This window comes from Catharus ustulatus, chromosome 23 (genome assembly GCF_009819885.2).
Source record: "Catharus ustulatus isolate bCatUst1 chromosome 23, bCatUst1.pri.v2, whole genome shotgun sequence".
In the NCBI taxonomy this organism is placed as follows: Eukaryota; Metazoa; Chordata; class Aves; order Passeriformes; family Turdidae; genus Catharus; species Catharus ustulatus.
In genome coordinates this window covers 8,039,195-8,065,687 of record NC_046243.1, presented here as the reverse complement: position 1 = coordinate 8,065,687, position 26,493 = coordinate 8,039,195, and the positions used below count along the sequence as shown (strand labels likewise).

The window sequence follows — 26,493 nt, the reverse complement described above, 5'->3', positions numbered from 1 at the left end:
AAAACCCCATCAAACTGCCTGGATTTATCTGCCTGCAGACTGTGCTGAGCAGAGCAGCTCCAAAATCCTCAGTCCCTGGGCTGTTGTACCCATTGCAGCCTTGTTGTTTCGCCCTGATTTTCTCCACTGCAGCTTTTTCTCCTTGCTGGATTTTAAACACCTCTCATCAGGAATTTTTGACTTCTGCCTCCAGAGCCTATCTGGGAAAACCCATCCATGGGGCTGTTTCCAGAGGCTCAGCTTCTCTTTCCAGCCTGAGCTCTTTAATTGGTCAGGCAAGTATTAAAATGGGATTTTTTTTATTTGGATATCAAATCCTTTTTCAAGGATATATTGTTTTTCCCCTCACAAACACTTCCTATTTGAATTCAAATATTATTTCCTTTCTCTCCCATCCCACCTGCTTCCCTGGCACTGGGATTAGTCAGGGTATGTCAATATTTGAGGGAATAAATCGCTGCTGGCTCCAGCTTCTGTTTGGGTTTCTGACTCATCTTGGGGTCAAATGAGCTCAGCAAATGTGGGAGAGATTCCAGAGGGACTGGAGCTGTGCTGGCTCCTCATACTCATTGAGTATGCTCAGTGCTGGGGTTTACTGGTTGGTACTGGTTTCCAAACTGGGCTTTCTGGAGTCTTTATCCCAGAAAGCAGTTCTGGATGCCCCCAGGCTGTCAGTGCAGGGCAGAGCAGGGATTGATTGGGGTTTAATCTGGGATTTCTGGAAGTTTTCCCATTTGAGGGGAAGGCTGAGCCTGAGCTGAGTCTGGGCCCTGAGTGTCTCCACCAGCAGATGTGACATCTCTGCTGCCCACCAGGAGCACTGGGTTCCCAGTGGGAGATCTGTGTTACCCACTGGGAAATGTGTACTACCCACTGGGAAATGTGTGTTACCCAGTGGGAAATCTGTGTTACCCACTGGGAAATGTGTGTTATACACTGGGAAATGTGTGTTACCCACTGGGAAATGTGTGTTACCCACTGGGAAATGTGTGTTACCCACTGGGAAATGTGTACTACCCACAGGGAAATGTGTATTACCCACTGGGAAATGTGTGTCACCCACTGGGAAATGTGTGTTACCCACTGGGAAATGTGTATTACCCACTGGGAGATGTGTGTTACCCACTGGGAGATGTGTGTTACCCACTGGGAGATCTGTGTTACCCACTGGGAAATCTGTGTTATACACTGGGAAATGTGTGTTACCCACTGGGAAATGTGTGTTACCCACTGGGAAATGTGTATTACCCACTGGGAGATGTGTGTTACCCACTGGGAGATGTGTGTTACCCACTGGGAGATCTGTGTTACCCACTGGGAAATCTGTGTTATACACTGGGAAATGTGTGTTATACACTGGGAAATGTGTGTTACCCACTGGGAAATGTGTGTTACCCACTGGGAGATCTGTGTTATACACTGGGAAATGTGTGTTACCCACTGGGAAATGTGTGTCAGGAATTAAGGGGATATTGGATTTTTAATTCCAGGAGAGCATTCCCATGGGCTGACTCCACCAGGGAATTGTGTGAATTCTCAGCAGGACCTTAAGGCTGGTGTGTGTGTGTCAGAGCCTGGACTGACTGGAATGGCTCCAGGAGCTTTTGAGCTTTTCCTCCAAGCAGCTTTTCCTTTCTCTCTTGCCTCTTTCATTTTCCATAAGGAAAGCACAATGATTAAACAAATGATTAAACCTGGATGGATTTCTGTGGTTGTGTCTGAGGATATTTCTGAGGATTTTTGTGTGGATGTTTCCCCCTGACCTGCAGCTTGTGGCTGTTTCCCATCCCTTTGCTGGTTGGGAATGGACATTGAGCCTGTGGGAAATATTCCCTAATTCCTCTCTTTTTTCCCCACAGGTGTTTACAAAATATGGGAAATGCTACATGTTTAACTCAGGAGAGGAGGGGCGGCCTCTCCTCACCACGGTGAAGGGGGGGACAGGGAATGGCCTGGAAATCATGCTGGACATTCAGCAGGACGAGTATCTGCCTATCTGGGGAGAAACAGGTAAGAGCTCCTTCTTCCTCGGGTGATTTCCTTGGAAAAACCATCCCATTATCCCATCCCATCCCATGATCTCATCCCATCCCATCCCATCCCATCCCATCCCATCCCATCCCATCCCATCCCATGATCCCATCCCATTATCCCATCCCATTATCCCATCCCATGATCCCATCTCATTATCCCATCCCACCCCAGACAATGCCTAAACCAGCTCTGGGAGCAAGAGCCTGGTCAGTCCAGGATGTATCACTTTTCTTCCCAGGGTTTGTGGTGGCCCTTTGGGACAAGAATTTTGTGGAGTGCTGGGCTTGGGTGTCCCAACCCCAAAGTCTGGGGTGCCAGGCAGGAATGGCACTGCCTGTCCTGGCAAAGGATGGCATTTGTGGGTGACAGGAGTGTGGGGTTGTCTTCAGAGGCTCCAGCACATCCCTCTCCCCTGGAAAGGCATTTTTGGGAGGCTGTGCTCAAGGTGGACTCCAGCTGCTCTCTGGGTTTTCCTTCTTGGAATTTGGGAATATTTGCTGTCCTGAGAGTTGTTTGCTGGGCTGGTGCTGTCTGGGTGAGCCAAGGACTGGGTTCCTTGGCTTTGGAGCATTTGGGATGGATGGAATCTGTCTAGGAATGAACTCAGCTGGGCTGAGCATCTGTGAAGGAGCTGGAAGCGATTGTTGCTGGAGCAGGAGGTGCTGAGCAGGAGAGCTGGGCTGTGGGATGTCCCCCATGGATTGGGATGCAGCTCCTGGGGTAGATTTGGAGTTGCTGGGAGTGCTGGTGCCAGATCCTTTAATGAACCTGCTGCAAAAAGGATGGGGAGGAGGGTGGGGGACAGGATGGGGACAATGCCACCAGGGCCACTTGGCCACAGCTGCCTTCAGCAGTGCCCAGCAGTGGTGGCTGCAGCTTTCCTGTGACATTTGAAACAAAGCACCCAAAAAACCACTGGAAAACCTGCAGGAGCTGCGTTTGTGTGGCAGAGCCCTGTGGGGAGACTCATCCAGGATGAGCTAGGGTTGTTTTGGGGATCAGGGAGAGGAGAGGAGGAAATCTCATTCCAGGTTGGTGTCACTGTGGCTCTGTCACCCCCTCTAGCACCTCTCAAACTCCTGCTCAGAGCAGAGAGGGGATTTGGCTGCGTTTGTTCCCAGTTCCCTTTTCTTTCTGTGGTGTTGACTCTTCCAGACACACCCCTGTGGGGCCATCAATCATTCCAAGCTGCCCAGGCTTTAGAGGAGCTTTGCTCCCAGATTTCAGCTCCTGCTCCAAATCAGCCTGGTCTGGCCCAGGTGAGGGTGAGGACACAGAGATTTGGGATAATCATTGCTCACTCAGGGAATTGGTTTGAGGTCTTGCCCTTCTAAAGGTAAAACAGGTTCATGAGTGGGAACAGGAGGAGCAACCCCCCCTTCAGAGTTTCATCTCACACAGGGAGAGGTTCCCCAAGGGAGACAGAGCTGCCCTAGGGGACCTGTGGGGGTGGGAAAGCACCCCAGGGATGGCTTGGGGACATCCCAGAGCTGAACACCTGGAGCTTTGTGTTCAGCCCCATTGGGGTCTCATATCTTGGAATCCCAGGATGGTTTGGCCATGGCAGGGACACCTCCCACTGTCCCAGAGTTCTCCAAGCCCTGTCCAGCCTGGCCTTGGACACTGCTAGGGATCCAGGGGCAGCCACAGCTGCTCTGGGAATTCTATTCCAGCCTTCCCACCCTCCCAGAGAACAATTCCTGCTCAGTCTCCCATCCATCCCTGCCCTCTGGCACTGGGAGCCATTCCTGTGTCCTGTCCCTCCATCCCATCTCTCCAGCTCTCCTGGAGCCCTTTAGGCTCTGGAAGGGCTCAGAGCTGTCCCTGGAGCTTCTCCAGGTGAGCATTCTCAGCTTTCCCAGCCTTTTCTCACAGGATAGGACCCCTGTGAGTTTCTCCAAGGAGACCCAGCCCTGTGTCCCACCATTCCCACTTTGCTGCCTTTTTGGTGCTGCCCTTTGGAGAAGCTGTAGGAAGGTCTGGCTGGGAATTGCTGGGAACTTGCTGGGAATGTGCTGGGAATTGCTGGGAATTGCTGGGAATGTGTTGGGCTTTTCTATCCTTGTTGTTCTGGGAAAGGTGGATCAGTCTCAGGGGGGTGAATCAGCCTTGCGTTGCAAAAAAAAAAAAAGGAATAATAAATAAGTGAGGATAAAAATAGGAAGGGAGAAGGTGAGGGAGGAGTTTTCCAGTCTGGTCCTTCCACATCCATTGGCATCAGCTCCATCCTGAGGGGGTGGGATGGCAGCTGTTGCTCTTCTCCCTTCTTCAGACACCTCCCAAGGCCTGAGGCACTGGAAACCTGTCCTGGCTGTGGGCTTGAGGGACAAAAACAACCTCAGGTGTTCATTTTTGTTAAGAATGGTGCTTGTGGTGTCTCTGGAGTTCAGAGCTGCCTTGGTGGGAGGATCCTGGGAAGTTCAGCTTCCCCTGATGCCTCCTGCCCCCCACGACCCCATCACTGCCCATCCCACCCAGACTGAGCTGAGAGTTAGCTCAAGGTCAGAGGCTCCAGGAGGAAGTCTCATGTCCATGGATCTGGTTTAGAGTTGGATTCTCATGTCCCAGGATCAGAGTTGATATTGGATATCCTGTTCCTGGGTCTGGGTTGTGTTGGATTCTCCTGGATCTGGTTGATTCTGGATTCTCATGTCTCTGGACCTGGGCTGACATTCTGGATTTGGATTGCACTGGGAGTTATTGAAGTCTCTTTAAACCTGGAATTTTACAGGATTCAAAGAAAAACTCCACAAACAGGGCTTTGATTTGGTGGGGTGATGAAGGAGAAACTCCTGGACTCATTCCCAGGAGCTGTGGCCATGTTCTCACAGGCCCAGGTGGACCTGCTTGCCCTCAGAACATCAACCGTGGCCTTTGCACAGGAGCCTTCCCCTCTCCCACAGCCCTCAGCAGCTTGGGCAGCCTGTCCTGGATCCAAGGGCTCCCTGGGCACCACCAAATCCCAAATGGCAGCTCTGGGGATCCCTGGGCACCACCAAATCCCAAATGGCAGCTCTGGGGATCCTGGGCACCACCAAATCCCAAATGGCAGCTCTGGGGATCCTGGGCACCACCAAATCCCAAATGGCAGCTCTGGGGATCCTGGGCACCACCAAATCCCAAATGGCAGCTCTGCTGTTGCGGGGCTGTTGCCACAGCGCTGCCTCAGCTCTGCCCAGGTGGGGGAGGAGTTGGTTATTTCTGAGTGTTTGCAGAATTGTTTCAGTGTGTTTGGAGTTCAGTGGCCTGGCCCGGGCTGGGGGATGGAGGGGACATGAGGTGGGGTCCTGGTGTTGCAGGGACAAAGGAACATCCATGGCATGGCAGCAGTTGGGGTTTTCCTTCCCAGTGAGGTCCTGTCTCCGCTGTCACTGGCAGGGTGGCACAGATTCCCAGGAAATGTGGATCCCTGGATCCCTGCAGTGTCCCTGCCCAGGCTGGGTGGGGCTGGAGCAGCCTGGGACAGTGGGAGGTGTCCCTGCCCAGGCTGGTGGCATTGGAGGATCCTCAAGGTCCTTTGCAGTCCCTAAAAAGCTGGGATTCTGCAGAGGAAGCAGCAGTAGGAGCAGTTTCCCTGCCAGGTCAGGGGACCTGACTGCTGGGAAAACAGGAGATGAAATTCCTGCAGTAAACAACCATTGGGATTCCCATTTTCTTTATTATCTTTTTTTAATTCTGGCTGTTGAAGTGCCCAAACCGGGCTGAGAGGATGCTCCAAGATGTGCTGAGTGCACCAGGATGGGCTGAAGATGCTCAGAGCAGCTCCTGGCCAGGCCTCAGCCTCCAGCTCATCCTGGAGAGCAGAGGGGTTGATGGACAAAACATGGGAATGTTTTCCCATTACTTCCCTCACTGCCTGCTTACCCCTTGTAGGAAATTCCAGGAGCTCTCTCCCAGCTGCCAGACCTGCTTCTGATGGCTAAAAAATCTCCTTTTTTTGGCTCAAAAATCCTGAAGTGGCTATAAATGAACATTCCCCTGTTTATTAAATCCAAACAATCTTTGGATTTTAAGGAAAACATCCCTCCCAGTAATTCCACTCATCCCACACCACCAATCCCAGAGGCAATCCAAGCCTGGAGCAGCTCCTCCAAATCCCTGGGCACGTGGGCACAGCAGGTCCTGCTCCATCACAACAGAGCCAAAATTGCTTTTCAAGCCCTGCCTTGGCTCTCCCCACCTCCAGGAGAATTTAAGAGGCCCTGGAGAGCAATTCCCAAAACCAGGAGTTCATGGGGTTTGTGACAACCTCGAAGACCCAAACCCTGAATAACCTTTGTGCTGCTGCTCCTCCCAGGGGTTTGGTGCTGCTCAATCAAATATTAATTAATGTGTAGTGGCAGAATAATTTGGGAGCTGCTCTGCTCACCAGGGGCTGCTGAGAGGTGGCAACCATGGGCCTGTTCTCCCTGGGAATGCTGGCTGGTTCAGGGAATCCTGGCTAATTCAGGGAAATCCTGGCTAATTCAGGAATCCTGGCTAATTCAGGAATCCTGGCTAATTCTGGGAATCCTGGCTAATTCAGGAATCCTGGCTAATTCAGGAATTCTGGCTAATTCAGGAATTCTGACTAACTCAAGGAATCCTGGCTAGCTCAGGGAATCCTGGCTAATTCAGGGAAATCCTGCTAATTCAGGAATTCTGGCTAATTCAGGAATTCTGGGTAACTCAAGGAATCCTGGCTAGCTCAGGGAATCCTGGCTAATTCAGGAATGCTGGCTCTCCTCAGGGAAAGGACACAGCACATTTTAGGTGACACCAAGCAGCCCCCTGAAGGTGCCCTTGCCTTGGCTGGGCTGATCCAAGAGCAGATTTTCCTATTCCATAAAAACCAAGAACTTCTCCTGTCCTGAGCCCCCCCATGTTATTCCTGCCCCAGGCCCCTTTTCCTTTTTGGCCTCCTTTATTCCCATTTTCAGAAGGATGAACAACCCTGAGCCCCGGGTTTGGAGGGATTTTCCCACTTTTTGCTTGCTGGGAATGCCCAGCATCTCCAGGAGGAAGGATTTTTTTCCTGTGCAGGGAAGGATTTTCTCCCGGGGGTGACTTTTCCCAGCTGATTTTAAACCAAAACTACTTCTCTGGGAATTCCATCCCAGCCCCTGCCCACCCTCCCAGCCAGGAATTCCTTCCCAATATCCCATCCATCCCTGCCCTCTGGCACTGGGAGCCATTCCCTGTGTCCTGTCCCTCCATGCCTTGTCCCCAGCCCCTCTCCAGCTCTCCTGGAGCCCCTTTAGGCTCTGGAAGTTTCCTGGAATTTCTCCTCTCTGGAATTGTCCCAGAATTTTGTTCAAACAAAGGCTGTGAGCACAAATCAAACGCAGGAAAATCCCGGGCTGTGGATGCTTCCAAACTGTCCTTTATAAAAGAAAAAGAAAAAAAAAAAAGCCCCAAATTCAAGGAAATGTTAATTGAAGGCAAACCTGAAGGAATCCAAACCTCTTGCTTTGGGAATCTGGAAAAGCCAAGATAAGGCCCTAAAAACCAACAGATGAGGCATTCAAATGAAATCTGCATTTCCAGCTTTCCTTGGAGCTTTGTTGCTGTCAAATGCCCACAGCTGAAATAGGAGCCCTCAGGATTGCAGGAATACTTGGAAATACGTGGGAAAACATGGGAAAAACCTTGGAATTTGAGGTGGTGCCACCAAGGTGACAAAGTTTGGGGCTGTTCCCTGTCCAAGGAGCTCTAAAGGTGTTTGCAAACGTTGGATTTTTATTGCTGCTGTCCCAAGCACTGAGAGTGAGGTCTCAGAGCCTCAGGTGAGGTTTGGGGATCTCTGGTTGCCCTTGGCAATCATCCAGGTCATTCCCCATCCCCACCCTTTCCTGGGTGGCTCCATTTCCTTCCTGCAGGAGCTCAGAGCATTTTTTAATCAATCCCAAGGAGACCCCAGGAGATTTCAGGGCTGGGAGATAAAAGTCTCTTCCAAAGGCTAATTACATTTAATTGGATTAATCCCTTTGGCTCAGGGATCATCTTTTGCTCCGTTTTCGTCCAGTTGGTGCCTGAGACCTCCCAGGTGCTTCCCGAGGGCAGTTGCTGTGTTCCTGGTGCTGAGGAGGCTGTGGGGAGGGTTTTCCCTCCTGGGAAGATTTCTCCACTCCTGGGAATGGGTTTGCCCTGCTGGAGAGCCTCTGGGAGAGTTTTAATTGTGCTGATCAACAGCAGGGCCTGGCAGTGTTCTCTTAAACCAGCACTGCTTGGGGCAGCTCTGGATGAGCAAAATAATCTGATCTGGAATATGAAATAATCTGTTCTGGAGCAGCAAAGAGTCTGCTCTGAAAGGATGAAAACCCTGCTCTGGAATATTAAATAATCATCTCAGGAGGAGCCAAGAGTCTGCTCTGGAGGAACAAAAATCTGCTCTGGAGGAATAAATAAACTGTTCTGGAATATTAAACAATCTGCTCTAAAGGGACAAAGAGTCTGTTCTGGAGGAACAAATCATTTGCCCTGGAGGAACAAAGAATCTGCTCTGGAATATTAAACAATCTGCTCTGGAGGAATAAATAGACAGCTTGGGAAGAGCAAAGAATCTGCTCCAAAGGAGTAAATAATTTTCTGTGAAGCAATAAATAATCTGCTCTGGAATATTAAATAATCTGCTCTGAAGGAATCAATAATCTGCTCTGGAATATTAAATAATCTGCTCTGAAGGAATCAATAATCTGCTCTGAAGGAATCAATAATCTGCTCTGGAATATTAAATAATCTGCTCTGAAGGAGTGAAGAATCTGTTCTGGAGGGACAAATAACCAGCTCTGGAATATTAAATAATCTGCACTCAGGGAACAACTGAGCTGCTCCCGAGGGCTCCTGCTGGGCTCCCTGGAGGAGTCATTGGCTTGGAGGGGGTGGAGGGGAGGAAAGGAGTCTGTGGGTGTGGGGACCCAGCTGGGGACAAAGAGGGACAATGCAGAGGGGGCAGGGGAGGAGGATGGGTCTGGGTGTGGGAAAGGCACCAAATCCATGGATTCAGCCTTTTTCCTCCTCTTGTCCTCCCATGGAGTGAGGGAAGCTGATGCTCCCTGTGCTTTGGGGACAGCTGGGGACAGTCCTGCAGAGGGGCTCTGGGGTGGCCTTGGTGCCCACGGCACAGCTGCCCTGGCACCCTGGGGACAGTGACAGGAGCCAAGAGTGACCTGTGCTGTCCTTGGACATCTTCCCTGTGTCTCCTAGGCCACATTCCCCACCCTGCCTCCTGCTCTGCTCCAGCAGGGTGTGCCATGTCCTGGCTGGGGCAGGCTGGGGACAGTGCTGAGCTGGGGCTGGGGACAGTGCTGAGCTGGGACAGGCTGGGGACAGTGCTGAACCCCTGAGCTGGGGCTGGGGGCAGTGCTGAGCTGGGCTGGGGACAGTGCTGAACCCCTGAGCTGGGCTGGGGCAGTGTCACCAGTCCCTGGGCACAAACAGGGCTGGCTGGGATGGGTTTGGAATTGTGCCACCTCCAGCACTGCCAGGGAAACCCTTGGGGAAGAGGCTGTGCCTGTGTGGGGTGGAGCCATTGGAATATCTGTGCTGTGGTTTTGATTTTCCTCGGCTGCTGCTCCAAGAGAAGAGGGAAGAGAGGGAAGACAGGGGATCCCACACAAGGAGCTGCTCAGAGATTTTGGAGTGGGAGCAGTGGGAAGGGAAGGAGTTTGTGGATGGAAAAATCTCTTTTTTTCTGTCTGTGGAAGCTCAGGGTGAGGGAAGGAAAGTGGGGGTGTCTGGGGGATGGGGGAAAGAGAGGGATTTCATGTTAACCACCCCAAAATGTGCCAGGCAGGGGAGGCAGAATTCTTGGTCTTTGTGAGGAAAGATGGCTTGGAGTCCAGAGTTATGAAATTGTTCAGGTTGGAAAAGCTCTCTGAGATGAGTCCAGCATCCCCCAGCACTGCCAAGGCCACCACTGGCTCCTGTCCCCAAGTGCCACATCCACATGGATTTAAATTCCTGCAGGAACAAGGACTCCACCACTGGACAAGCCTTTCCATGAAGGAGTTTTCCCAATATCCAGCCTAAGCCTGCCCTGGCACAGCTGGAAGCCATTTCCTCTTACATGGAATTCATGCCTGGAGAAAAAGAACCTTGAGCCAGCTCTGTTCTTCTTTGGGATCTGCTCACCTTGGATCAACCCAGGGGACCTTCAGCTCTCTTGGAATTGACACTTCCAGGGAAGGATCCGATTTTCCCCCATTCTGCCCACACCCAACAATCTTCCCAAACCCAAAGTCTCGATCCAGTCCCAGTCTGGTCCCAGTGGGGAGCAGAGGATCCCCCAGTTTGCTCCTCCAGCCCCCAGAGTGTCCCCCTGAGGTCTTCTCTCCATCATTTTTCCAACCTTTTCCTTCAAGTCCTGCAGACTATGGAGACTGCCTGTAATTCCAGGCTGGAGCAGCTCACAGTGCCCATCCCAAGGGAAGTCAGAGCCAGTTCTGAGGGGAAAAGGCCAAAGCCCCTCTTTGTTTGCAGGCTGTCCCCTCAGCTGGGGCTGGGATCTGGCTGCAGTGTCTCCAGATGGAGTATCCTGGGATAACCTGTTCCAATCTGGATCCTTTGTTTTCTCCACTGTTTCTCCTGCCAGTGGAAATGTTCTGCTCCCGTCTGGTGTTTGCCTGGGAATATTTATAGAAAAGATCCAGAGCTTTCTCCTTGCCAGACACAACCCAAGCTGTGCTGGACTCCTCCCAAATCCTGCCCTTCCTGTTCCTCTTCCCATCCCAGCTACTCCTGGGGTGCACCTGTCCCTGTCCCCATCCATGCCTTGCTGTGACCAGAGCTGGGGGTGGCATTTCCACTGCCAGGGCTCCTGGAGTCCCCTCCCATGGGATGTTGGCACCTGGGAAGGTGGATTTGGGAGAGGAATGAGATGAAATCCAGACAGGAGCTGCACTGCCCTCCATAACTCCTTAGAAAGGGATTTTCCATCAGAGTAAGTGAGGGGATGGGGTGGATGGATCATCACCATGGTGACCACTGGGGTTGATGGTCAGCTCTGAGGTGGCAGGATGATGAGCAATTCCCTTGTTTGTCTCTGTTGGAAAATCCATCTGGATTCAGCTCAGCCTCATTGTCATCCTGCTGCTGGATTTCACCTCCTGCTGTTTTCTCCCCATTCCTTGAAAACCTTCCAGTGCCAGCCCCACCATTCCCTACCTGAATTGCCATCAGGCTGCCACTGATGGATATTTTGGTCTATTTTCCCTCTCTCCAGCCCACTTCCAGCAGGCTGAGCTGCCTGGAGTTTTCCCAGGTTGCATGGGAAATCCTTCCCCTCCTGCTGCCCCCCAGACATGGGAATGCCCTGGGAGTGGCACCAAAACGCACTGCAAATGTTTTTATATTTCCATTTATTTATCCATAAAATCCTTCATCGGGAGGGTGGCAGGGGGGACAGGGCTGGGGGGACACCTGGGGATGGGGGGGACAAAGGGAGGAAGGTGCTGCAATGCTTTGGGATACAGAGAGGGCAAATCCCTTCCTGAAGAAAGGAGGCCCCAGGGAGAGCTCAGAGCCCCTTCCAGGGCCTAAAGGGGCCTAAAACCCTTAAAGGGGCTCCAGGAGAGCTGGAGAGGCACTGAGGGCAAGGCATGAAGGGACAGAACACAGGGAATGGCTCCCACTGCCAGAGGGCAGGGATGGATGGGATATTGGGCAGGAATTGTTCCCTGGGAGGGTGGGCAGGCCCTGGCACAGGGTGCCCAGAGCAGCTGTGGCTGCCCCTGGATCCCTGGCAGTGTCCAAGGCCAGGTTGGACATTGAGGCTGGGAGCAGCCTGGGACAGTGGGAGTTGTCCCTCTGGGTGGGTTGAAGGTCCCTTCCCACCCAAACCATTCCAGGATTCCATGACCTCCATTTCATCCATACCAAAAACTGGCTGGACCCTTGGACATCCCAGTTCCATCCATTGATCCCCCCCCTCCATCTATCCATCCATCCATCCATCATCCATTCATCATCCATCATCCATCCATCCATCATCCATTCATCATCCATCATCCATCCATCCATCATCCATCCATCCATCCATCCATCCATCCATCCATCATCCATCCATCATACATCCATCCATCCATCCATCATCCATCCATCATCCATCCATCCATCCATCATCCATCCATCCATCCATCATCCCAAAGGGGCAGCAGCACTGCCAGGACCCCTCCTCATCCCTGGAATTCTGCTTCCTTCTGGCTTCTACACCAGCCAAAATCAGCAGTACTTTTTCCTGTTTAATTTTTCAGGATGTTCCAGGAGAAGTGGTGAAACTCCTGGCAGGGGAGGGATGAGCAGGATCTGGTTCTGTGCCTCTCAGTGCTGTTTTCCCTTATTTTGATTGATTTGGGATCATCCCAGTCCCTGGGGGCAGCATCTGAACAAGGCCAAACGAGTGACACCCCTGGCTCTGGATACTGGGACCATCCCTCCCTCCCTCCCTCCCCTCCCTCCCCTCCCTCCCCTCCCTCCCCTCCAGGGAATCTCTGCTCCCTCCCCACTCCCTGTTCCTGCTCCTGTTCCTGCCAGCAGCTCCCTGGGATGCTGGAGGTACCAGGATGGCTGCAGAGATTCTGGTTCTGCTCCCTCCTGCCCCTTCACTGCCACGTGTGATTCCCAAGGGATGCTGAGGTGGAAAGGACATTTTTATTCCTTCCCCAGCATGGAGAAATCATGGAAGCAGCATCCCAGGATCATTCCTGCCTGCCCTGGGATGACCCTTAGGAGATCGTCAGGTCATGGGACACTTGTTCCCTCTTTTTAATGATGAAAAGTTTAGTTTAGGAGGAGCAAGGAGATGGAATGTTGAATTCCTGGATCCTGCTCATCCAGGAAAACCTTTCCCAGCCCTGGACTGGAATCCTGGTGCTGTCTCCTACTCCTGGATTATGTAAGGAGCTTTTTAATAACATCTGTGGAGCTCTGGATCTTCTGGGTCTTGTCCCTCCCATGGTCACCCTTCACTGCCACATGTGATTCCCAAGGGATACTGAGGTGCGAAGGGGATTTTTATTCCTTCTCCAGCATGGAGAAATTGTGGAAGCAGCATCCCAGGAGCACCCCTGCCTGCCCTGGGATGACCTCCAGGAGAGCTTCCCAGACATTTGTTCCCTCATTTTAATGATTAAAAATTAAGTTTAATAGGACATGAGCAAGCTGGAATATTGAATTCCTGGGTCCTGCTCATCCAACAAAACCTTTCCCAGCCCTGAGCTGGAATCCTGGTTCTTTCTCCTGCTCCTGGATTATGTAAGGAGCTTTTTAATAATATCTGTGGAGCTCTGGCTCTTCTGGCGCTCCTGCCTCCTCCTTTCACTGCCACACGTGATTCCCAGAGGATGCTGAGGTGGGAAGGGGATTTGTATTCCTTGGTCATGGAAACAGCATCACCTGGCAGGAGCATCCCTGCCTGCCCTGGAGTGACCCCCAGGAGAGCTTCCCAGACATTTGTTTAAAAATTTAGTTTAATAGGGAGGAGCAAGGAGCTGGAATATTGAATTCCTGCATCCTGCTTATCCAGCAAAACCTTTCCCAGCCCTGGGCTGGAATCCTGGCGCTTTCTCCTGCTCCTGGATTATGTAAGGAGCTTTTTAATAATATCCATGGAGCCATCTGGCCCCAGATTTGGGATGCAAATGCAATATGTTCCCTAAAAATAGCACAGTGGCTCCGTGGGGTTGTACAACACCTCCTGCTCCTCGGGAAGGGAGGGAGCTCGGAAAGGAGGGAGCAGGGAAAATCCTCTCCAGGCTGGGGAGGAGCTGGAGGAGCTCTGGAGTCCCAGCTCCTGCTCCTTCCCTCTCCATGACCCAGGGATGGGGTGGCAGGCACCCAAATAAACACAAAGTGGGAGATAAATCAGGAATTTCTGTAGGGAAGCTTTGGGTCCCAGCCCAGGGTAGGTGGGAGCTGGGGTTTGTCCTGAATATTTATCCCAGCTGATGCTGTAGGAATTCCAGAACTGTGGAATGCTTTGCCTTGGGAGGGACTTTAAAGTCCATCCATTGGGCAGGGACACCTCCCCCTATCCCAAGCTCTCCAAGCCCTGTCCAACCTGGCCTTGGACACTGCCAGGCTGGAATTCCAGAGGTGCCAGAGGGAAGCATTGGCTCTGTGCCCTCATCCCTTGGGATCAGACTGCAGACACCCTTTTGCTTCTTTCCCAGCCTTTGCTCCATCCCAAATTCCCTCTGAGTCTCCTTTTGCTGGCAAAGCCATTTTTATTTCTCTCTCCCATTCCCACCATTCCCTTCTCCCTGAAGCAAATGGAAATGACATTCTGTGCTGGGGTGACTCCAGACCTCTCTGAGCAGCCCCTTCCAGGGCCTGACCACCCTTTTCATGAGAGAATTTTCCCTAAATCCAACCTAAGCCTCCCATGATGCAACCTGAGGCCATTTCCTCTCATCCTGTCCCTTTTTCCCAGGAGAAATCCCCATCCTCCCCAATCTTGTCTGGGAGTTGTGGAATCAGAAGGTCCCCCTGAGCCTTCTCTTCTGCAGGATAAATTTATTCCCTGAATCCAGCCAGGCTGGGCTCACCCAGAGCCTGTACAGGATGTCATTCCTGTGTATCCCAGTGGGAACAGCCCCTTTTCCCAGGGGGATGTGGCAGACACCTCCCTTTTATCCAGGAGGAAATTCCTTGTCCCTGATTGCTCCTGAGCTCAGCCCACAGCAAAAACACCACCAGGACAAATCTGGAGTGTGTGGTTTCCCTGGAAAAGCTGCGTGGCCTCAGCTGGGATCAGCCTTCAGATTCCAGCTTCACCTCCCTGTTCCCAAGCAGCTTCCAGGGAGCTAAAACCCAATTCTGTGGAAATCAGAGCACACTCGGGGCAGCCAACCTGAAACTGGTGCCTTCACAACTCCACATCCTCCCAGGGTGGGATTGCAGCTCCTGCTTCCTTGGAGCCACGTTTCCATGGCAATTGGACTTTTTGTTTTAATCTATAAATCTTTGTCTGGGAAAAATATGAGCGTTGGGAGCTTGGTCAGGATTCTTGCCTGGATATGGAGGGATTGGAGGGGCAGGTGACTCCCTGGGAGCACAGGGAGCATCCAGGGATCCCCTGCTCAGCAGGGGCTGGGGGTGAGCTGAGAACACAAATCCAAGTCCTGCACACTTCCTGGAATAATGAGGAATGGGGGAGGATTTCAGGAATCTGGTGGTGGTGGGAACAGGGAGCACAGCCAGAGCAGCTGGGGCTGCTCCATCCCAGTGCTGGGAATTCCTGCCCTTCCCAGGGCTCACACAGGAGCTGGGGTGCTTCCTGGGAAGGTGGGGGATCCCCAGGAAGGTTGGGGATCCCTGGCTCATCCAGGTTTCCATGGTGATACAAAGGATGCTGGAAAACCTCAGGATGAACTCAGCATCCCACAGCATTCCTGGGACATGCCTGATTCTCAGGATGAAGGGAATGCTGATTCCCTGCTCCAGGTCCTTCCTTCCCAAGGAACACTGGGAATCCTGGTCCCAAAGTGCCCCCCAGCGATGCACATCTGGGCTCCCTGCCAGATGTGGCTCCTGGGGCTGCCCTGGGGCCGTTGCCCCCCCTGGGCCCCTCCTGGGGTTTGGGGGCACCTGGGGGTGGGAAGGGCCCTTAGAGACACTTCCAGGCCAAGGAATTCTTTGGGATGTTGTTCCTGTTTTACAGAAGGGAGACTGAGGCCAAGGACAGTGAAGATCTGGGGAATCCAAACCTTTCCCAGCTCTGTTCCCTCTGCCCAGAGCAGGGCAAGATTTATGGGAATTAACTGAGGAATTCCCGGGTGGAGATGTGTGGGACCTGCTTTGGCTTTCTCCAAGCAGGAATTCCCCCCCTGGAGCTCCTGGCTGGGGATAATTCCAGAGGATAGCAATTCCAGAGCTGGGGATAACAGTTCCAGAGCTGGGGATAACAGTTCCAGAGGATAACAGTTCCAGGACTGGGCATAACAATGCCAGAGCTGTAGAATAACAATTCCAGAGCTAGAGATAACAATTCCAGAGCTGTGGATGACAACTCCAGAGCTGGGGATAACAATTCCAGAAGATAACAGTTCCAGAGCTGGGAATAACATTTCCAGAGGATAATAATTCCAGAGCTGGTGATAACAGTTCCAGAAGTGAGGAGTAACAATTTCAGACCTGGGGATAACAATTCCACCAGAAACACCTCCCAGCTCTGGCTGTATCCTCACTTCCCAATTAATCAGTGCCAGGATCAGCTCCAGCTGGTCATTCCCAGGGGGAATTGGATGTGTTTGGAGAGGACCAGGCAAGGTGAGAGGGAAGCTCCCAGCTTTTGGCAGCACTGGAGATTTTAATTCCTGAATTTTCAGGGATGACCTTGAGTCTGCTGGAGCTCCCTGCAGTTTTTCAGGGATGCTCTTCCCTAAAAAGCCATGGAAAGGCAACAGCAGGAGTAGGAAGTTGAGCTTCCCTCTGCAGCCAGCTGGGAGCAGGTGCTGAGTTAATTCTAGATTTAATTCAAGCTCCTTTAATCCTGCAGGGAAAAGAGCAGCTCAGGATTTGTTGGGAGACACTGCCCTGGGAGCAAGAGTGGATTTAATGTGTGGGAAAATGCAGTTTCTCAAGGAATTCTGGATTATTCCCAACTTGGAATGCATTAAAACCTGAATTTCCAGACTCTGAGAGTGGGGCTGGAAATGAAGGAGGTGGTTGGGCTTCCCCACATCCCAAAATAAAACTGGGACAAGCCAAATCCCAAGGGATTGGGACTGATTTTAGTTTCTCTGGGCAAATCCAAGGATTTGAGGATTATTTTTCCCCACAGTGATGGGTATTTATAAAAATTGGGAAGGGAAGAGCAGTGGCTCAGCCCCAAAGCTCCAGGAGAAATTCCCAGATAAAGCCATTCCAAATGATGGTAAAATTGGAAAAAATTGGGGAAAAAAATCTGTCGATTGGGAAAAAAAACCTGTCAGATTGTCAAAAATTTCTAAAATTGGAAATATTTATAAAAACTTGGCTGGGATTTTTCCCTGGGACATTCAGAGCACTCTCCAGTGCCAGGGAGTTCCATGAAGCTCTTTGGCATTTGCTGTGTCCAGGGAAAATTCCTTCAGAAATGAATGACCTCAAACCTAGATTTTTGATGCTACTGGGCTCTCCCTTTTCCCACAATTCCAGGAAATATTTAATCCCCACTAAAGCTCCTGAATCCCAGCATGGGTGTGGAATATTTCAGATGCAGTTAATGACTTCTGATCCAGGCATTTCCATCCAAGCTGGGCTTTGAACATCCCTCTCCTAGCAGCAAACAGGAATTTTGGAAGAAATAGATTTTTTTAGGAGAAGGGATAATTTTTCCTAGCCAATTCCATATTTTTGGTTTCATCTTTGTGCAGGAAAAACAAGGAAAGCTGCTTGGGGTTGGAAGCTCCTCTAAAAAAATCCTGTTTATTTTGTTTTCCTGGTTATCAGTGATGGCAGTCTGCAATTGTGTGGTTTGATCCCAAAGTGTTCTCCATAGTGTGGCCTTTCCCTTTCTTTCCATGAGCACCACTGGCTTCATTCCAGGATTTCCCATCTAAAATTCCCAATCCTGCTGTTTTTAAGATTAATTTGGATACCTGCAGGCTGGATCTTGGTATAGATGGACAGGGATTTACCCATGGGGAGACCTGGATGCAGCCCCTGGGATGGGAAATCCTTGGAATTGGAGCTGGGGCAGGTGCAGAAATGGGCAGTGGAGTTTTAGAGGAAAATATTTTGGGAAAATTCCTGTTGCCCAACAAATTAAACTAAATAGGAGCTTTTCCATCCGAGGTGTCAGGGAATTACTGAGGGAAGCAGATGGGATCTCCTCCAGAGTGCTGGAAGGGGATCAACAGCCAGCAGAGCCGTGGGGGTGGGTGGGATTGGAATAACGGGATGGGAACTGGGGCTGGGGGAGCTTGGGAAGGGTTTGAGCCTGGCCTGGTCTGGGATTTGGGCAGATCCTGGGATGCTGTGGGGCTGTGGAGATGGGATGGGGTGGAATTGGGATGTTCTCCATCAACAAAGGCATTTGGGAAGAGCTGGCAGGGGTTTGTTCCAAAAACTGTGGCAGTGTGTGGTTTGGGGCTGGGGTTGTCCCAGGGGGTGATGGCAGTGTCTGGCCTGGGGTCTCCAGAATTCCAGACTCCTGCATCAGCTCTTGCCATGGCTGTGCTGAGCTGGGAGCTGAGGCCTTGGAGCTGGAAGGGAAGGGAGAGGAGGAAGGGGAGGCTGGAAGGGAGGGGATCCAAGCACTGGGATGATCCCATTTATCCAAATGGCAAATCCCAACCTAAACCCACCCCCACCTGTGGGGTCTCTGTGTTTGCTTTGGCAGCTCCTGGGTGAGCAGGGTCTGTTTAGTGGGATTTGGGGAAGGAATTTCTGGTTGTGAGGGTGGGCAGGCCCTGGCACAGGTTCCCAAAGCACCTGTGGCTGCCCCTGGATCCCTGGCAGTGTCCAAGGCCAAGCTGGACAGGCCTTGGAGCACCCTGGGGTAGTGGAAGGTTGGGAGGGGTGGCACTGGATGGGCTTTCAGGTCCTTCCCAACCCAAACCATTCCAGGATTCAATGAAATCCTGAATTTCTGAGATCCACAAAACCTCTTCCAGTGTCCCCTCATTGTTCCCTTGTCCTTGCCCGTGTCCTCCCAGCCCTCTTTGTGCAGACCTGGAGAAGCAACTCCAGAGTTGGCAATGGTTGGGATTCCCTGCTCCTGAGATTCTCCCAGAGCTGTTAGAAGTTGAAATGCACAATGCAATAGTAGGAAAATCCTACAGAATAGTGGGAAGCTGAGGAATGATTCATCCTCCAACAGAAACTGCTCAGATGTGGAGGCGGCACTGCTGGCCACCAGCGTGGATGCAGATCCAGGAATATTCCAGGTTTAGACCAAACTGGGCCTCGCTAACAACTTCCTCTGTCAATCCTAGTCCCAGATGGCATCTCAGGTTTGTTGGGACGTGAGAGCAGCAGCAATCCCGAGGAGAGGAGGTGACAGCCCCGGTGTGTGAGGACAGGAGCCCATGGGGCCAATCTGGTCTGATCAATTCTGCTTCCAAAGCCACTTGGTGACTTCTGTCCACTCATTTTAGCGGCAAAGAGGGACTGACCTCGAGTTACTCCTCATGGATTTGGGATGTGGAAACTTCCCATCACCCTGAGCTCTGCTGTGTTGTCTTGGTTTGAAAGACAGGTGTCTGCTAAGGAAGGCAGGACCCTCCCATGGAATGCAGAATGTAAACCTCCTCCCTCCAAATTCTGATAATTTTGAAATTAAGGGGCTCTCAGGTGCAGATATGAGGATAGGAATAACAGTTCTTTACTAGTATGTATAAGAAGGCAAACAAAACAACAACAGCTATGGAATTAATAACAACCAGCCCCAGGGACCCTGTGACAGCTGAGATGGGAAGGATGGAGGAGAGGCTTTGCCTCACGAAGCCATGGGGTCAGTCCTGGTGCCCCAGAAGGACTCTGAGGACGGGGATCGGGGCTCAGAACAGGGATGGGAGCTCGGGGCAGGGATGGGGGTTCAGGGCAGGGATTGGGGATTTAGGACAGGAATTGGGGCTCAGGGCAGGGACTGGGGCTCAGGGCAGGGATGTGGGGGTTTAGGACAGGGATGTGGGGGTTTAGGACAGGGATTGGTGCTCAGGGCAGGGATGGGGGCTCAGGATTCCCTGTACACGAGCACATGGGGACAGGGCCCTCTTCTTAGTGAGGTCGGTGTTAATGAGATCCCGAGTCAGTGGTTGCTCTCTCGAGCAGAGGCTCATCCCCACTATGGTAAATTCTTTTCCCTAAGCACAAAACAGCTCTGAAGGTCCCGTACCCCACTGAAGCCGCCGAGCCAGAGCCAGCAGCTGCCCCTGCCCTCCTTTTACCTGAGCCCACCAACCCTTTGTTTTCTCAAGTACCCGAAGTACCGGCAGTCAGCATTTCCCAGCAACCCATGGGGAAAATTCTATAGGTAAGAAGGAACAAGAAAACAAACCCAACCCTCAACATGAGCCGAAGACCAAAAGGCTTTTCCAGCCTGGAGCAGCTGCCAAACTCAAAATTCCTTGAAATTTTTTGATGTCATTTCATGGCCAACATTCCCAGGTGGCCTCGGGCTGTGTCAGGGATGGGACAGCAGAGGGGCATCCGTGAATCCGCAGCATTGGAGCCCTCCTGGAGGGTAGGAAGGGCTCGGGCTGGGGAAAGAGTTGGTTTGGTTTGGTGATGTGGGAATGTCATCAGAGTGTCCTGGAACCAAATTCCAGCTGGAAGGGGAGATCCCCTTCTGGTTTCCCTTCCTTGGAAGTTCAGAGCAGGCTGGAACCACTGTTCCAGGGAGGAGGAGCTGGATCAGGAGCCAGGGATGCTCCTGGTGCTGATGGGAGGTGATTTTGGATGAGGCCCAGGAGTGGTCTGTTCCCAGCAACTCCTGCTGCTGAATTTCCTCCCTCAGTTATCAGGGATCTGAACATTCCAGCTGTTCTTGAGCTCCTTAACCTCCCACTTCTCTTCCAGAGGAGACGACGTTCGAGGCTGGAGTCAAAGTGCAGATCCACAGCCAGTCCGAGCCTCCCTTCGTCCAGGAACTGGGATTTGGGGTGGCCCCCGGATTCCAGACCTTTGTGGCCACCCAGGAGCAAAGGGTAAGTTCCAAATTCCTGTTTCACCCCAGCATCCCTCTGGGCCTTCCTGGGAGAGGTTCCTTGCCCATAATTCACACCCCTTGAGATGCAGCTCCATCATTAACAGGTTTTTGATGCTTGCTTCAAATTTCTTGGCAGGAGGGCAGCTTTTCCAGGTTATCTCCCCTGCGTTCCCACAGTCCTGCATTCCCACATTCCTTAAAGTCCCACAGTAATTCCATCTCCAGGAGAGATTTCATCTCTGGTGACTTCCCTGCATTGCTCTTCCATGGTTGGAAGCTGAGCCATGGCAGTTCCAAGTGTTGGGTCCTGTCCAACCCCCTGGGGTTTTCCCAGAAAAAACACATTTCAAGGATATAAAAAGAGGGAGGAGCACAGAGTCTCCTGATGGAGAACAGCAGGAATCTTACAGATGACACCAGAATATCCACGTGATTTATGATAAACTCTGCTGGGATAGCTGGGAATCATTGCCTTCCATGAATCTGAGCAGTAACACATCCAGATGGATGGGTGATAGATGGATGGATGATGGATGATGGATGGATGATGGATGGATGATGGATGGATGGATGATGGATGATGGATGGATGGATGATGGATGGATGGATGGATGGATGATGGATGGATGATGGATGGATGGATGGATGGATGGATGATGGATGGATGGATGGATGGATGATGGATGGATGGATAGATGGATGGATGGATGGATAGATGGATGGATGGATGATGGATGGATGGATGATGGATGGATGGATGGATGGATGATGGATGATGGATGGATGGATGGATGGATGGATGGATGGATGGATGATGGATGGATGGACAGGGATGGGAAGAGCTAGAAAGGGCTGGATGGGGCATCAGGTGGTACCTGATGCTCAAAGATTTTGAGAGCAGGTCCTCAAGTGAGACCCACCTGGCAGCTCCAGCAGTGGTTGAAAAGACTCTTCCTTAAAAATTCCATTCTGGACAAGATTTGGGAGCAGGGATCTCAAGGGCTTTGGGTTAAATTGGTGCAAACTCCAGGCCTTTGCTGCAGCTGCTGGAATCCATCCCCACCCCATTGCCAGCACTGCCTGTTCCAATATTTCCTTTGAAAAATGAGAATTCCAACCAGGAGAATATCATCCAGATGAGAGAGAGGGACAAATGTCCCTCCCCTAATCCCCCCTTCCACATGGGACATGTAGAGGAGAACAGTTTTAGGGGTTCTCAGCTCCAGGGTGTCCCTTTTTCCAGGGGGTTTTGCCAGAGTTTTGCTGCTGGGAGAGAGAATGGCTCATTCCTAGGATCTTCTGATTGGTTTAAAATCATCTGAGTGCTCCAAAGCCTTTTCCCAGGAGAACTGGCAGGATCTCCAGCATTCAACTCCCACCCCAATTCCTCTTCCCAGAAAGTAATTTTTAACCTAATTACAGCCATTAATAACTTTGTCTAATTAATTATCCCTCAGGGGCCTTCTGGGCTTCCCCCACCTTCCCAATGTGCAGCTTTTATCCCAATCCCTGATTTAGTCTGGGTCTTTCCAACTCAATCTCTCTGCCTGTGCTGCTCCTTTAATAAACCAAAGTCAAAGGTGGAACAGCTCCAGGAAAATCCCCTGGGACTGAGCCCACACAGTTATGAACCCAGAGTTTTACACCCTGGGCCATAAAAGAAATGATCCTGCAGCTGGAAAATAGCAGGAATGAAGATAAAGTGGAGCTGGTTTCCCATCTCCCAGCTTAGAGCAGCCTCAGGGAGTTAAAAAGATAAAAAGTGTGGAGTGGGGAAGATTTGGGATGGTGGGAGCTGTGGATCCTCTGTGGGACAGAATTTGGGGTGTGGGGATTCATTCTGGCTCTGGAGTCATTCCCTGGGGCCCTGCTCAAATCCCTCCCTCCTTTCCCCATCCCACTCTGGAAATCAGAGCATTCCCTGGGCTTTGCTCCCTGATTTTCTGCCTTCCCAGGGCTGCAGCTGCTTGGCACCAGTGAGGATCCACATCTTGAGACCAGGGGATAAATCGTGGCTTTCCACCCAGAGCTTCCCAAAATCCCCCTGTCTAGAGCCAGCTCTGGCTCCTTGGTTGGGACCTCATTAAATCTCCCTTCACAGTGAGCTCTCAGGCTGGAAAAATGAGAATGAAATCAGCTTTGCTCCTCCCCCTGCAGTGATTGAGCCTTGTAGGTCCTGCAAGGAGACATGGGAAATGCATCCCACCTTGGGACTTAATGCAGGAGCAACCTGGGAGGGACCTGCAATGTCAGGGATGGAAATGCTGAGTCAGCAACAAAAACTCCTGAGAAAGCAATTTCAGCAGGAGGTTTATCCATAAACTGTGGTGGATGCTTCTGGATGCGTGGCCAAGGGAGATATTTCCTGGTTAAAAAAAAAAGTGGGATTGTTCATCCTGGATGAGACACCAGGGGCAACCAAACTGTGACCTTCCAGGACCTGAAGGGGCTGCAGGAAAAATGGAGAGGGAATATTTCCAGGGATGGAGGGACAGGACACAGGGAATGGCTCCCACTGCCAGAGGGCAGGGCTGGGTGGGATATTGGGCAGGAATTGTTCCCTGGGAGGACGGGCAGGCCCTGGCACAGGGTGCCCAGAGCAGCTGTGGCTGCCCCTGGATCCCTGGCAGTGCCCAAGGCCAGGCTGGACAGGGCTGGGAGCAGCCTGGGACAGTGGGAGGTGTCCCTGCCATGGCAGGGGTGGCACTGGATGGGTTTAAGGTCCCTTCCAACCCAAACCATTCCAGGGTTCCATGAAATCTCAGACTGAAGCAATCCCTGAAGTTCAGGGGAGCCAGGGCTGAGCTCCCCAAGGGAGGCAGGAGCCAGCACACAATGGATGATTGGGGTGAAAACAGGAGGGGCTGGATGGAGAATCCTCCCTGGATCCCCCTTCAGGCCTGAGTGCAGAGAGAGAGAGGCTGGAGTGGCTCCCATGGGAATGGGAGCCCAGAGCTGCTGCCCTGGGGCTTTCACCCCATTTCCCATGGGAGGGACCCCACAGTGCCATCCCAGCTCCCACTGGGATGCTCCAGCATCTCCAGGAGTGTTTCCATGGCAATTCCTGAGTGGTGAATGAGCTTTGTGTGCTCATGAATGGTAGCTGGGCAGGAGCTGGTGCAAGGAAGGATCCATCGCCTCCAGAGGGATCCCAAGGGAGGCCAGTGCCCCTGGAATTGGGAATTGCCCTTCAGCTGCCACCACTCCTGGCTTTGGATTGATGCCCTTCCATTTTCCCCTTTCCAGGCACTTTGGGGTGAGCCTGGTGTTGGAATCTCCCCCTCCAGACCTTGGGAAGCTGCACTGTCCCTGCACTACCCCTGCAACATTCCCCTTTTCCCTGACCATGGCACCAAGGCTTGCACAGACACACTAAAAATCCTTATTTTTAAGGGTTGATTCCATGGAGAAATAGAAATACCTCTTTCCTTCCCCTTTCCCAGGCTGGTTTTTGCAGCATCCCAGCATCAACTCTTCCATCAGGAATGTGATCAGACTTCCCACAGAGCTGCACAGGGCATTCAGGGAACATGGACAGTAAAAGGGAAAAGGGCAATTCCTGCCAAGTTGGCCATAAAAATTTCAGAGCCCTGGGTTCTGAACTGGAACAGTGTTGTTTGCTGGGGCTCTGGAGACTCATCCCCTCCAAAGGTTTTATGGGATAGAGAGCAGAAGTACAGAACTGCAGATCCAGAGTGGGATTAGAGAGATGGCAAAGTAGGACTCAGGGCTGTCAGTGATGGCTTGGAAACCCTTATTCCCAGTCAGAGTGGAAGCACTGGGATTTGGGGATTAAGAGGAGTTAAAGAACATTTCCTATATTTGAGGTGCCATTTTACAAGGATGGGGTGCCAGGACACAGGCAATGTGAGTCCAGGAAATGTGTGTTCCTTCCCAATATCCCATCTATCCCCTCCCTGTCCCTGTCCCTCCCACTGCCAGAGGACAGGACTGGATGGGATATAGGGAAGGAATTCCTGGCTGGGAGGGTGGGGAGGTCCTGGAATGGATTTCCCAGAGCAGCTGTGGCTGCCCCTGGTTCCCTGGCAGTGCCCAAGGCCAGGTTGGATGGGGCTTGGAGCAGCCTGGGACAGTGGGAGGTGTCCCTGGGGTTGGAATTGGATGAGCTTTAATGTCCCTCCCAACCCAAACCATTCCATAATTCCATGGATTTACATTTCCTAGCCCTTGCTCTGAGCATTTTCTCCCACCCATGGTCTGACCCCTCGTGGATAAAGGTTCACCCCCTGATTTCTTTGTTCCCCTCAATCCCACAAACTCTCCCAGTGGATTCTCTCCCATTTACCCTAAAATTCTGAATTAATTCAACAAGGAGATCCCATAAAACCAATCCCATGGAACAGTCATGGCACAGGAGCAGTTGGAAGCAGCAGATGGAGGAAAACTTTGAATTTGAAGGGCAGGAGAGGAGTTTTGGTTGGAAAAAAATGGTTGAGAGGAAATCAGGAATGGATGCAGAGGAAAATGGGTTTGGAGGGAAGGGATGGAGATGAAGCAGAGCCTGGAAGAGGCAGAGATTGGGAAGGGAGGTTGGGAAGAACCATCAGATCCAAGGATGAGGGAATGGTTTGGGTTTCCTGCTCCTCCTGTACCCTGTGGAAAAGAGGAGTTTATAAAAAGGTGGAAAAGTGAGGATAGGGAAACTTCAGAGTCCAATTCCCCCCACTCCCCAAACTGGGCACCTTTGCCAGAATTTGGGAATTGAGTCCAACAAATCCAGCCAGAATTTTCTGTGAGAATGAGGGAAAATGTTCCAGGGAATAAGCAGGAGGAGAGGCAGAATTTCTTGGAGCAGGGCCATGGGGAATCCCCATCCCTGAGTGATTTCATCCATGTGGATGTGACATTTGGGGACATGGGGCAGTGGTGGCCTGGAGGGAACAGCTGGGCTTGATCTCAGAGGTGTTTTCTAACCTTTACAATTCCATAATTCCACGTTATTGGGAATTTTAGGCTGATTTTGCACCTGAGCCACAGTCCCAGCTCATGCAGGGGGAGCAGAAGTGGGAGCAAACCCAGGATGAGGCTCCAGAGGGGCTGCCCTGGTCTTTTTATGGACCTGCAGGAGATTGCAGTGCTGCTGTTCCTGTTGGATTTGCAAAGAAGGACCCTGGAGCTCCTAAATTCGATTTTTCCCTGGGCACTCGTGGGCCCTGTGACACCCCTGAGCTCTGCTCCAGGGGAGCTTCCAGAGGCTGGAAGGGTCAAATTTGTCCCCTAAAACCAATTCCTCAGGAAAGGAGCAGATGAGAAGGAACAACCAGGATGGGAAAAGAGTTGGAGATGCAAACAGACAATTCCAGCACCATTAACTGGGAGCTGGGGTCAGCCAGCCGTGGCTCTCTGGGTTTTTCAGCATTTCACAAGGGCTGGAGCTGCCTGGGATGGAAGTTCCAGGAGGTTGCTGCTGTAGGAGGTCTCGTTAAGGAATGGAGGGTTCTGGTTCTGGTTTTGTTGGGAGCCCAGCCCAGGTGGGATGTTCAGGGAGGGGTTGGAGCCTTCCTTGGCTTGCTGGAGTTTGGTGCCATCAGCCATGGGAGAGGGTCTGGGCAGGAATCGGTGCTGGATCCAATGGAAATGGGGCAGGGAAAGGTTCTTCCCTCCCCCAGAGGGTGCTGGGCACTGCCCAGGCTCCCCAGGGAATGGTCCCAGCCCCGAGGCTGCCACAGCTCCAGGACAGCACTGCCAGGGATGCACAGGCTGGGGTTGTTGGGAACCCTCCCAGCTCAGGATATTCCAGGGTTTTATGAAGCTGCCCCGACCTCTGCTGGGATCATCTCCACCACATTTCCCTGTTTGAGAAAATGAAACAGGCAGAAAAAACA

The 26,493-nt window shown here is 51.8% G+C and overlaps 1 protein-coding gene across 4 annotated transcripts in view; it reads left to right on the top strand.

Annotated features, from left to right (window-relative positions):
* LOC117006607 (acid-sensing ion channel 2) overlaps window positions 1-26,493 on the top strand; it is a 387,177-nt gene that overhangs the window by 348,854 nt on the left and 11,830 nt on the right. For all 4 annotated transcript variants that reach the window (XM_033079138.2, XM_033079140.2, XM_033079142.1 and 1 more), the window contains exons 2-3: window positions 1,860-2,010; window positions 20,518-20,645. In XM_033079138.2, the coding sequence (XP_032935029.1) occupies window positions 1,860-2,010; window positions 20,518-20,645 (279 nt within the window). The remainder of the gene's footprint in view (window positions 1-1,859; window positions 2,011-20,517; window positions 20,646-26,493) is intronic.